This window comes from Pogoniulus pusillus, chromosome 8, assembly GCF_015220805.1.
Source record: "Pogoniulus pusillus isolate bPogPus1 chromosome 8, bPogPus1.pri, whole genome shotgun sequence".
Classification (NCBI taxonomy): Eukaryota; Metazoa; Chordata; class Aves; order Piciformes; family Lybiidae; genus Pogoniulus; species Pogoniulus pusillus.
The window spans coordinates 33,505,971-33,518,885 of record NC_087271.1 but is presented as its reverse complement, the minus strand read 5'-3'; the positions used below and the strand labels follow the sequence as shown (position 1 = coordinate 33,518,885).

At 38.5% G+C, this 12,915-nt stretch overlaps 1 protein-coding gene across 7 annotated transcripts in view; it reads left to right on the top strand.

Annotated features, from left to right (window-relative positions):
- The window catches only part of EVI5 (ecotropic viral integration site 5), a 79,865-nt gene that overhangs the window by 30,248 nt on the left and 36,702 nt on the right, over positions 1–12,915 (top strand). For 6 of the 7 annotated variants that reach the window (XM_064148010.1, XM_064148004.1, XM_064148005.1 and 3 more), the window contains 3 exons: positions 8,248–8,382; positions 10,447–10,587; positions 11,721–11,879. In XM_064148010.1, coding sequence (XP_064004080.1) covers positions 8,248–8,382; positions 10,447–10,587; positions 11,721–11,879 — 435 coding nt within the window. The remainder of the gene's footprint in view (positions 1–8,247; positions 8,383–10,446; positions 10,588–11,720; positions 11,880–12,915) is intronic. The other variant, XM_064148006.1, reaches the window with a different exon arrangement.

Below are 12,915 nucleotides of genomic sequence, written 5' to 3'. Positions count from 1 at the left end.
TAAATGATATTTTGGCCTGTTTGTACTGATAGAGGAGATTCATAACCCTAGATAGACACGAGTTGTAGATGGGTAGTTTTTCTTAAAGATTCAAACCACCACAAAACATACCAAGCAAAAAAACCAAATGTCTCAAAACACAATCCCCACCAAAAAATCCTAATAAAAAAACTCACACACAACTGTTGGTAGCTCTTAGTGGTAAGAATCTAGCCATTGTAGATGATGTCACTCTGAATAATCAAATCTGAGAGTTTATTCATAATGTTTTTACATAGCTTCACACTGAAGCCAGTCTCTTCCATGTTAACATTTCTTCTCTGTACCTGTGTTTTTGAACTAGCGTGCTTAAATTTCTTGCTTGCAAAATTAAAAGTTTGGAACTGAAGCACATTACTACAAGCTAGAATCATAGAATCAAACAGGTTGGAGGAGACCTCCAACATCACCCAGCCCTATCCAGTCATCTAGACCATGGCACTAAGTTCCTCATCCAGGCTTTTCTTCAATACCTCCAGGAACAGTGACTCCACCACCTCCCTGGGCAGCCCATTCCAATGCCAATCACTCTCTCTGGCAAGAATTTCCTCCTAACATCCAGCCTATAGTTTCCCTGGCACAAGTTGAGACTGTGTCCCCTTGTTCTGTTGCTGGTTGCCTGGCAGAAGAGAGCAGCCCCCACCTGGCTACAACCTCCCTTCAGGTAGTTGTAGACAGCAATGAGGTCACCCCTGAGGGTTTATGTGCAGATAGAGCAGGAAAATAACTTTAAGCAGCTGTTTATAGTACTATACTTGTACATACTGTATGTTTTTGGTAGTATAATGTGCAAGACTTCAAACTTTACTGTGAAACTAAAGTTAACTTTCTCTAAGCTACTTAGAAATTGCTCAGCATCTTCTCTTGAAAGGGGAAAGGAAACAGTTTCAGCAATCTTCACTTGCTGAATAACCATGTGCTAGTGTTGATGTGAATGTGCTCATACTGTTCTAAGGAAGTGGTGTTGAAGTACTTGCCTGAAGCCTGGAGCATTTCAAGTGTATTAAATTTCTGGGACTACAGCATACTGCATCTGCTTACCAGATGCCTTACATGCAATGTAGCAATCTCTTTCACATGTCTTCCACCGAAGCTCTAGAAATGCTTGTATCTTGTCTTGGAAGGTAGAGTTGGGATTTATGATTAGACTGAAAAGAAATAACAGCTTAAACTATTTCTGTAATACTGCATTTATTATGTCCATTTAATGCATTTCAGTGTAAAAAAAGTTCCATCTCTTAGAATAGTTGCAAGGAGTTGGAATCAGCTGTTACTCTATAGTGTGTAGTCCTACTTTTTATGGCACTTTATCAATGTTTTAGGGGGGGAGAAAGAACTCAAACACAAATATGAAGATATTATGATTAGGAAGATTGAGATGCTGTAGCAATGCTTTGCAAACTGCCAGATATGTTGTAATCAAGTGAAATAAGCTAGGAAATGTTTATAGATTTGGCTACCCAGATGTTGCTGTCTGATCACAGTGGTGCACATGCTTTTGGAATGTGGTTTTTGAGAAATCTGTGTTACTTACCTGTACTCAACTGTAGCATTTTCATCTCTTTTGTTAACTTTCAACTATTTGATTATTGATGGCCAATGAAACTTTAAAAGCTAATGCTCTTAATTATGTTGTGAGCCTTATTAAGTAGCAATGATGAGGGAAGCCTGACAGGCTGCTTAGGCATGGGAGCTGGTCCTAAGCAAAACTATAGGTAGCTGTAGATTGCAAAACTAGTTGGAATGGAGCTGCGAGGGCAGAAGATTGGACAGGTACTGCAGGAAGGGAGATTAAGTAAAATGCAGAACAGGCAGTTAAAATAAGAGCCACAGTTCCTACTCTGAATGTGTGCAGCCTTGTTTTCCTCCACTTCAGTGTAAACACGACTAGAATAACTAGTTTGACTGCGTGAGAAACTGAGGCTGTAAATCCATGTGGTTAATGAGGGGTTTGTGCCTAGTAGCTGACTAATTTTGGGGTGTAAGGAATAGTATTATGGCTTTGAGGATGGTATGAATTACCAGTGTGTGCTGAAGTAGTTTCATTTGGTAATGCTTTGGATTCTGCTGCATTAGTAATATAACTGAACAGGCTTTTAACTTTGTTTTCAAGCGTGGAAATAGAAGTGACAAAAAGCAAACAGCTTTGTGTGCTGAGGGCACCACCTGGTGGAAATGCATTAGTTTGATTTTAATTTTGGTGTTTGACTCTTAGCAATTTGCTCTTCAATATGATGATAATTTTTTTTCCTTATTTTTTTTCCAATTATTTCAGATTTATTTATGATGAGCAAAAATGATTGTGCAGTGAATTCATAAATAGCTGCATGTACCATGTACTAATTAAAAGGTACAGCTTCTGTCAAGCATATTTTACAATCTCCATCTTTTTCCATTCTCCACATGTCTATTGCAGAATAATAGAAACCATAAAATTTGGGTATGAATATCTGAATAGGAATACATGAAAAGGATTGTCTCTTCTGGACAAGACTATGGGATTAAAAATAAAAAGCCTCAAAATCCAAACAAAACCAAAAAACACAACTCAATGCTTTACCTGTAAGTCATGAGTCAGGAGAAATAATAGTGGAGTTTCCTGTTCTTTTGGTAGCAAAAAATATTTATCTAAACCATTTTTTTCCTACCTTATTGGTAAAAAAGATGATGCATTTGTATTTAAATATCTGGGGTTTATTCTATCTGTTCTGTGTGATTTGACAGCACAAGCTGGGTGGCTCAAAGGTAAGTATTGGAAGAGCTTACAGGATATGTGTGTATGAAGAATTCTCCATTGCATTGCTTCTTTGTAAGGCTGAATACAGAGATGGGTAGAGTGTTCTTTTCACTGAAGTCCAACACCAGAAGTCCAAATTTAAGTGCAACTTTTAGCTTTATCCTGAAGTATTTGTAATTGAGTTTTTGGATGAACTAAAATCACTTTATTACAAAGTGTTGAATCTACTTGGGTTCTTTCCACTGTTTTGTAGTGAAAGTCTCTGTTGTTTCTTAGTGAAAGAAACTTGGTCTAGTTGATTGGACAGGGCTAGGTGATAGGTTGGACTGGATGATATTGCAGGTTTCTTCCAACCTGGTTGCTTCTGTGGTTCTATATTGAAGGCCCATAGGAAGGGGAAAAGAAAGCAGAAACAGAAAGGTTTGAAATGGAGACTTCACACTTAATTTTACTTTGGATGCAAACTTTTCCATTTTAGTAGAGAGCAACTCTCCTTGTAAGGTTTTTATATCTACAAGTTGTGCATGGTTTTTTTTTTATATTGATAACTAGAAAGAAATTAATTGTAAGCCTAAGAATCTTCTGAAGTTTTTGTTCAGGGCCTCAACTACCTAAACATTTTTCTGAATGGTTTTGAAGAGAATGATACTCATCTGTCTTTGGCATCTTTGTCTAACCTTTAAATAAAGAAATCTGTAATGGCTTCTCAAATGTGGTGGGTAAGCAAAAAAATAAGAGGAAGGTGGTTTCTTCCTCTTACTGCTAGTAAATTAAGAACTGTGTAGAGGAAGTTGTGCCAGACTTCCACAGACTACAGGAGGTTTGAGGCATGCTAAGAACAGTGGTGTTCAAGAAGTTAGTGAGAATAATCAGCCTGTTCTAATTTAGTCCAAATAATTATTTGCTGAAGTTTGGGTTCTTTTTTCCCTGTTATTTCTCCCCCTCCATTGTTTCTAAATGAAAAAGGTGGCTTCTACTGGATCTATAAAAACAAAGAATACCATAATTTACACCTTGAAAACACAAATCTCAGTTTTTAATATCCTAATATTCAGTGGTTACCCAATTCATCAGTCTAAATGCTTGGAAATGGAATCTAAGAAATGAGAGGCAGTTCAAGCTAAAAATGCTTCACATCTTGTTTTTACATAGGCTCTTCATGCTTTGCGAAGACAAAATTTTAATGGGCTAAACATTCAGATGGAAGTGTGTGCATTTTGCAAGGTAGTTTATAGCATGTCTTTGGTTATAGTTAGAACTCTCATAACATGTGGATTGTTTGAGGAAGTCATGCTAAAATTATTAATAGTAACAAAGCACAGAATTGATTTAGAGAATATATGCTTGTAAATCAATGTTGAAACCTTATGGAAGGCTTCACTTGATTTTACAACAGACTTCTTTTATGTTACATTCTGATTTGAAACTAGAAAACTAGAGAACAAAAATACTGTATTCAATGAAGTACCCAATACTACAGGTAGTGCTGTTAAAATAAAATTAGCTAGCCAGTTACTCAACAGTCATAGAATCAACCAGGTTGGAAGAGATCTCCAAGATCATCCAGTCCAACCTAGCACCCATCCCTATTCAATCAGCCATGGCACCAAGTGCCTCATCCAATCTTTTCTTGAGGAGCCCAGAACTGGACACAGTACTGAAGGTGTGGCCTGACCAGTGCTGAGCACAGGGGAAGAATAACCTCTCTTGTTCTACTGGCCACACTGTTCCTGATGCAGGCCAGGATGCCATTGGCTCTCTTGGCCATCTGGGCACACTGCTGGCTCATGTTCAGCTACTGTCTACCAGTACCCCCAGGTCCCTTTCTTCCTGACTGCTCTCAGCCACTCTGTCCCCAGCTTGTAGTGCTGCTTGGGGTTGTTGTGGTCCAAGTGTAGAACCCTGCACTTGGCCTTGTTAAATCTCATCCCGTTGGCCTCTGCCCACCCATCCAGCCTGTCAAGATCCCTCTGCAGGGTTTTCCTACCCTCCAACAGATCAACACCTACTCCTAGCTTGGTGTCATCTTCAAACTTACTGACGCTGGACTCAATCTTTCTGTTGTCCTTCAGTACAGAGTACTGGAAATGCACTTTGCAATTATGTGTAGCAATCTGTCATTGGCCAAAATAATATTAGCAATGGTTTTATCAGTCTGAGATGTTACTATTTGAGATTTTTAAGAAAAGCTGGGGGCAAATAAATCCAGTTGAGTGAAGCTAACAGGTGAGCATTTATGTCAAAACTAAATGGCTGTAGAATTAAATTTTTAGTGTTTTATATTACAGACATCTTTTCAACACAGCTAAGAACAACAGTGTTACTCTGGTCAAAACGTTTGGCTGATGCCTGAAAACCTGGATTCACATTGTGGGTTTTGCTACAATTCCTGGGGCTTAAGGCATACACATAAAAACAGAGGTTTTGCTGAAGAAGTCAGTTTTAAAGTACCTTTGTTTGTAACTTGTGTTACCTTTATATACTGTATTATATGTGTTGTCTTTTTAAGGAGCAAAAAATCACAGCTTTGAACTTGTGAATATTACTTTTTACATCTTGTTTTGGCCTTGGCCAGTCATGGCAGATCAGGACTGATTTATCAAGTTTGTTGTTGCCAAATAGAGAAGTCCTCCTGATGTATTCCTTAGGTAGATGAAAACTAAGGACAGATTTTTAAAAGGCATGACTGGATAAGTAATTTTCTTACACTTGCCCTGTTTTTTTGACAAATGTCAGTTAGTTTTGATCTGTAAAAATCTGTTTAGAGTAGACTTACATACTGTTGCAGAATCAGGATGTATTTAGCTCTTCAGATCTATTGTTTTCTTTAAATTTCCTGGGAAGTACAAGAGGGTTTCTTCCCTGAGGAAAAGTTAACTGCATTCATTTGTATATCATAAGCAGAAACTGGAACAAGAAATGTGGAGTCCATTTATGTTCTGGACAGCCTGATCCAGGGTAGGGTGTCCCTGCCTATGACAGGGTGGGTTGGAACTAGGTGATCCTTATGGTCTCTTCCAACCCTGACTGATTCTATGATTCTGAGTTGCTGTGTGTATCATCTGATGAACATGTACAAACAGCCAGGCAATGAGAAAGAGCTGTTGCCTGCTCTCTGCCTCTGTATGTTGATACATACGATACTTGTGCTCCTTTATCATGTGAAGCAGTTGTAGTATGCATCAGCACTGACTACTCTTTATGCTCAAATAGAGCAACCTCCACTGCTTGCTGAGACAAAGACAATATGTGAGTTCAAAATAGTGCAGATTAAATTATCTTAGAATGAGTCAGGGTTGGATGGGACCACAAGGATCGTCTAGTTCCAGCCCCACTGCCATGGGCAGGGACATCCTACCCTAGATCAGGCTGTCCAGACCTTCATCCAGCCTGGCCTTAAACACCCCCAGGAATGGGGCCTCAACCACCTCCCTGGGCAACCCATTCCAGGCTCTCACCACTCTTATGCTGAACGGCTTGCTCATCATGTCCAGGCTGAATCTCTCCACCTCCAGCTTTGCTCCATTCCCCCTAGTCCTGTCACTCCTTGATATCCTAAAAAGTCCCTCCCCAGCTCTTTTGTAGCCCCTCTTCAGATAGTGGAAGGCCACTATAAGCCCACATTGATGTTTTATAAGGTCACAAATTAGTGTTTTGTAAGGAAAATTAGTATTAAATATCTTACAATCTTTGTACATTAAGCATTCTTGATGCTTCAGCTGCACACTTAAGTAGGGTAGGAGGTTAAATGGCTGGTCTCAGTGACACTAAAGCCTGCCTACATTAGCTGTATTTGCTTTTTTAATTGCCTTTCATACATTCCCTCCACTACAGCACCCTTCAGGCATATATAATAAATGTGATTTCAACACTGGGGCTAGTTAGTGTGCATTTTGAATTTGGATTATCCCATAAATAATGATGAAAGGCATAGTTAGCATGCAAAAGTATAAAAATCAATGGAAACCCCTTCTTGTTTTCTTTGCCATGTGGTTACATGTTGTATATCCTTGCTTCATCCTAGTTTGCCTTCAGTTTGTGCATTGAAGGTCAAGAAATGTCATATTCTTAACAGAAGTGCATGGAACTGAATACTTTTAGTTTTGTCAGCTATTTTTAGATGAAAAATGTAATGCAAACATCATGTAAGAAATAACTGTATCTTTGCCATAATGAACATTCCATGGATTTTAAAATTGCAGCTTTAATTGACTAAAACATCGTCTATGAATCCAGTTGTATATTTTTTACAATGTAGTTCATGGTAACAAAGATATATTCAATTATTTCTCTTTTAACCTTAATTTTCAGGGTAGTTCTGTGTGCATAGTAAGTAGGCAACTATGCTCTGTGGGTTTAAACTCCCTTCCCCCAACCCAGAAATTGGTGATGTAGGATAGCATAGCCTGTCAGGCAAGTCTGACAACCTGTGGTGAATCTCAAGTAATTTTCAAGTGGCCCAATAAAGAAATATGTTTTCTGACTTATCAACTGGAGGAAAAGGTTAAGTAGGGCTTTGAAACACAAATGCTTAGTATTACTTTGGTTGGATGTACCCGATGAAAAATGCAGTTGATGAAGTTATGCTTTAGCAGGTGAAAGAATAGATCTTACTTTTAATTCCAGCTAATCAACAGTCAAGGAATAAGTTAATGATGAATTAACTTTCTTGAGGAAAAAAAGGAGTTTTGCCTTTCCCTCTGAAGCTTAGGAAGTGTGACATCAATTTTTGAGTTGCTGTTTTATTACTGAGGGGAATGTGCAAAGCTGGCAGAGGATATTCTTGGAGTAAGTCCTATATGAGAAGAACCACATTTCTTTATAGCTTGCTCCTCTGCTGCCTGTCTAGAAGGGACCATACTAGTGCCTGGATTTTTTTTTTTTCTCATAAGTCCACAGGGCTAGAAAAGAATCTGAGGAAAAAATACCCTTAGTGTGAACAAATGAGAGACAAAGGCTGCAGTGGAAGAAAGGACAAACTAAAGTGATTGAGCATTTTAGCATACATGGCTTCATTCTAAATTCAAGATTATGGAAGTTTTCTGTTCAATCTGAGTTTGAGTAGGGGTCAAGAGAAATACCTGTATTAACCTTGTAATTAGATAGTCTTTCCTAAACATCTTTTCTGTGTATAATAATCACAGAGTCCTTGAACACTTTTCAGTTTGGGTAACAATGACAGAGGAAGTGTAAGTTGTTGCTTCTCAGTACTAATGGAGATCTCAGTTTGGTCTTGTATCTGACTGTTTGGAGGTGCAGCAGTTTAAGAGGTACAACATTACTATTCTTATTGTTAGCGGTGTTGGGTGGACATGTTAATAGACTTGTGTAAGGTAAGCACTTCTGTTGATCTTAAGCTAGTATTTCTAATATTAACAATTTGAATGTACTTTTCAGTCAATATCTGGCATATAAAACCCCTTTCAAGCCATCCATGCTTCATACTAAATGTATTTCTGCAAACTTTGTAGCATAAATGCAGTTCACGATACAGTGAAGACTTTGTGCTACAGCTGGAAAAAGAGCTGGTTCAAGCCAGGCTGAGTGAAGCAGAATCCCATTGTGCCCTGAAGGAGATGCAAGATAAAGTTCTAGAGATGGAAAAGGTAAATCAAACCAGGACCCCTGCGTAAAACAGCGCTAGGAACATAATGCAGGTCCCTGTAATTCTTTGCATAACTGTGCTCTAGAATCTTTTCTTCACTGTTTCCATGACTGCAAGATGCTTTTCAAACTTGAAGCTCACACAGGGGAGAAAAAAGAATCTGTTTGCACTAGAAATGGTTTGTGAAAACCAATTTTCTTCTAATCATGAAGGCTCAATGCAGTGGAAAATGTGGATTCTGGTGGAGTCTTTAAGTAAAACTGGATTGTTTCAAGATTACATCCTGCACCAAGAGGCTTAGGGTTAGCATTGAGGTGATGTGAAACTAAATAGTTTGGGAGGTGAAGGGGAAGGAATCCAACATTACCTTTCCCAGGTCTCAAGTTCTGAAGTGTCTCCTATTTGGTCTGCTGTGGGCAGGGAAAGAATACTATTAGTATCAAAATCTAGAGAAGCTGATTTTTTGGGTGCTAGCCCAGCTTGTACCTTAGTAATGCCAGAGTTTGAGCCATACTCAAACTTATTGTCAAACACCTTCCTTTGAAGGCAAACTGCAAAGTAAAATAGGAAAAGAGGAAAGATGAGAACTGACCTAACGTAAAGCATGCTTTTCAGATGCTGTTCTGTAGCTTTTGAAGTTGTTTCCTTATGGAAATTTTAAAGACCTATATACTCAGAAATGGGACCAGAATTTACTAGTCCATTTTAGATTAACCCACTGCACTATGTGTTTTACTTTTTAATCATCTGATGGGCTTGATGGAAGTCTGACAAGCTGATAGTGTGGTAGTTTTCATTGTACTTGGCATTACTAAGAAGTCAGGACCTAAAGTATTTTTCAGAGTTCAAAAAGAGATCTCTGCTTTCCTTAACCTTCATTAGCATGAAGTTAGCATACAGTGACAACGCAAATGTGAATCAAAACTGGAGCAGTGGAGCCAATTCCAGGATACCAGACAAACTCAGGTGTAAGGTGGCATTTCTTTCTGTTGTTATGAAATTAGGCACATTAGGAAGTGACTGAAGTTTACTCCTTCAAATTCCTACAGATGCAGCTCTTCACAGCTCTCAGATGTGCCATATAATCTGGGGGTTTTCTGATCAATAACCCAGGACTTAAATGACTATACTGGCAGTGATGTAAACACTCAGAAACACACCCTATCGCTCCCTTTCTTTGTCCATACTCTAATCCCATGATTTTGAAACATGGAGATGTTAATAAATGGCTATTGTGCTGTGTTGTCTTAATGCTACTAATGTATTTTATTCCCTCAAGAAAACCTAGCAACTTTCACAGCATTACATATCTACAGAAATCCTTTATTTTGCTGAAAGTACAGTAGAAAGTGATGAAGCACAGTTCAGCTTTGATACATGGCAACCAGCAACTCACTGTAGGGTTATTAGGCAAACTATGTCCTTTTTCTTACTCTCTTTTTTTCTCTCTACTCCCTTTATTTTACTTTCTTCAATCATGACTGCTATGTGTTTTTCAGTTTGTCTATCTCTAGTCTGTCCTATTCCTCATGTATTTTTTTTTAAACATCCCTGTACTTTCATCTCTAAGACCTCTTCTTGAATATTGTTTATAACTATTAACAGATGTTTTTTGGTCAACATACCTTTTCTCCTTCTCAAAGGTAGATGAGTTACATCCCCCCCAAAAAAAATTCCTGTAAGTCTAAATCAAAGTTAGAACTAAAGGTATTATTTCAGTTCCTCATATGCTTTAAATAAAATATCAACTAGAACAAAATCTGTCAGATTTCTCTCCATGTTTTTAATGTGTGCAAAATGCTGCAAATAATACTTTGTTAGGGATACAGGCTGGGAAACCTGGAACTCAGAATACCTAAAACTAACTTGTCAGTGTGTTGGGTTTTGTTTTTTCTTGTAGATTACAGTTGGGAGATACTTACACACTTATCCAGGAGGCATTTTATTTTGCCTGGAATGTGTAGCTAAGAAAGTTTGGTTAGTAGTAAGTTATCATTCCATGTCTGTGTTCTTGGAGTGGGTCTTGCTAAGTGCGATCTCACTCAAATGTCTGTCCTTGTTGCAGAGGAACAGCACTCTACCTGATGAGGAAAATGTTGCTAGGCTACATGAAGAACTGATTGCAGTAAAATTAAGAGAAACAGAAGCTCTGACAGGTCTGAAAGAACTAAGGCAGCAAGTCAAAGATTTGGAAGAACACTGGCAGGTACACTTTCAACAGCTGGGTTTGGGTTTTGTGGGGCGTGTTTCTTATTGTTTTTTTCAGGGTGGTTTGGTTTTGGTTGAGGGTCTTTTGTTTATTTTGGTTTTTTCCCAATGAATGATGATAAAGCAAAAGACAAGAAGATGACATAGAGATCAAGTAGAAATGGGTGAGTGTGGATCAGACTAGAGAGTGAGTGTGGATCAAATTGCTGAAGTGAGAAAACTGTTAAATGCAGCTGCCACAGGAAACTTTACTTGAAAAGTACATTAGAAATTGGTCTTTAGTTGATGGCAAAGAGTCTGCTGCTAGCTAACCATTCTGGTAGAAAGGAAGTATCTGTTAAGTACTGTTACTTCTCTAGATGTTAGTAAGGGTTAGGAATAAAGCAATTCATTGACTTGCTCTCATTGGAGTTCACTGTCTTCAATGTTTTAATCATTTATTTGTTAAATGTGATGGTTTGGGTGTTTCCCACCCCCCCACACTTTAGAAATCACCCAGACTAGACTCAGGCCAGCTCTGGATTATATGAATGAAGCTTATATTTACAGCTAGCACAATATACAAGCAGATATTTACAATATATATACAGTTATATACAGAAATATACAAGGTAAAAAGGCAATACAGAAACACAACTCCCCTCCCAGAAACCTGAGTCCCCAGGAGGGGCTCTCAACCACCTCTTCACTTTCCCCCTAACCCTCTCAACCTTACCTCAGTCCCAAGGGAGAATAGAGGTTCAGCCAGAGGGTTAGGAAGCAAAGTGGGTTAGTCCAAAATGGAGGGTGAGGTTAGAGAGATGCAGCTCAGCCAGCAGCCCAAGCAAGAGTGATTATCTAATGTTTTAATTTCTTGTTCCTGTACATCTCACAAGCCTGTGAGCAAAGTAGACATCACCACTGTTTTCTTCCCACAACCTATAATCTAGTTCTTCTCACCAAAACATTCTAGCCTGCTTCAAACTAGCACATTAAACAAGTAAGTTTCCACAGTTTCCTAGTTTTCAGGACAAACAAGCACTATATATCTGCAATATAATCCTGAGATATTAAATGAAAGAGGGTAGCATCAGAAAAAAACAGGCCTTATCAGCAGTGGCATGGGGTTTTGGTCTGGTTTGACTTTTTCAGCGTCATCTGGCTCGCACCACTGGAAGATGGAAAGATCCTCCCAGAAAAAATGCAGTGAATGAGCTACAGGATGAGCTCATGACAGTTCGACTGAGAGAAGCAGAAACTCAGGCTGAACTGAAAGAGACCAAACAAAGAATGATGGAGATGGAAACACAGGTATGTTGCTGAACACCAGGACATCTGAACTGGGCTGAATGCTGGCAAACTGGTGCCAAATGGTAGCTATGTGATGATAGTTTTTCTTGCCTAGAGGCACGACTTTAGTTCCAAAAGGCACTTTTTGAGAATGCTGTTGGACAAGAAGGGAGAGTGTAGTGCCTATGGTCCAAATTGCTTCACTGTGTCTTCCTTAGCCTTTCCAGGCTTTTTGAATGTTGTCATTTGGACTACTTGTGAATGTGTGTTAGTCTTAATTCATGAAGTTGTAACTGATGTTTTAAATTTTACAAACTTTATTGGTTACTCTGGCAAGAGTAATTCTAATTCTCTAAGTGGCAGTGTTTTCTTTTTTCTGATGAAATTGCCTTATCCACTTCTGTTGTGAATCTGGTTCCTAAGCTGTGGACTCTCAGCAAAAACAGCTGTATGTTGTCAGATATTTAACTCTTTTTTTGATTATCAAAAGCTTTACTTTTCACATGCCAGAGAAGAAAAAATATTGATGAGACGTTTTGCAGAAAAGGCAAAAGTAACTTGTTTGCCACAATCTCTTTCGTGTAACTAGGATATAAGTTGTTGTTAATCAAACAAATCTGGCACTAAATGACATGAAAATCCAGTTCATGTTATATTGGTGAACTTTCAACTGAATCAGGAAGCACAGTACTATTGATTGAGGATTTTTGTCAAGCTGTTGATAGATCTTTCCATTAAATATCTGCTAAGTGCAAGAGTTCCTTGAAGTCCAAAAAGCTAAACAAACAAAAATTGAACTTGAGAAGCTTTAGCAGTTCCAGAAACAAGGAGAGCACATAAGGATGTGCTGCTGGAGAGATGAATTAACTGCAAGGCATATAGTGGCTTATTTCTGACAGAGGCATCACTTTTTCTATACCATATGAATAAAAGCTTCCTCAAGCCTTAACTTTTAAAACTGAAGTGTCAGTCAGTACTGTTTTACTACTGTTAACTTCTGGTTTGTTGCTTCCCCCCCACCTCTGTGGAGTTTTAGTCAGTAGGGGGCATAGGTATG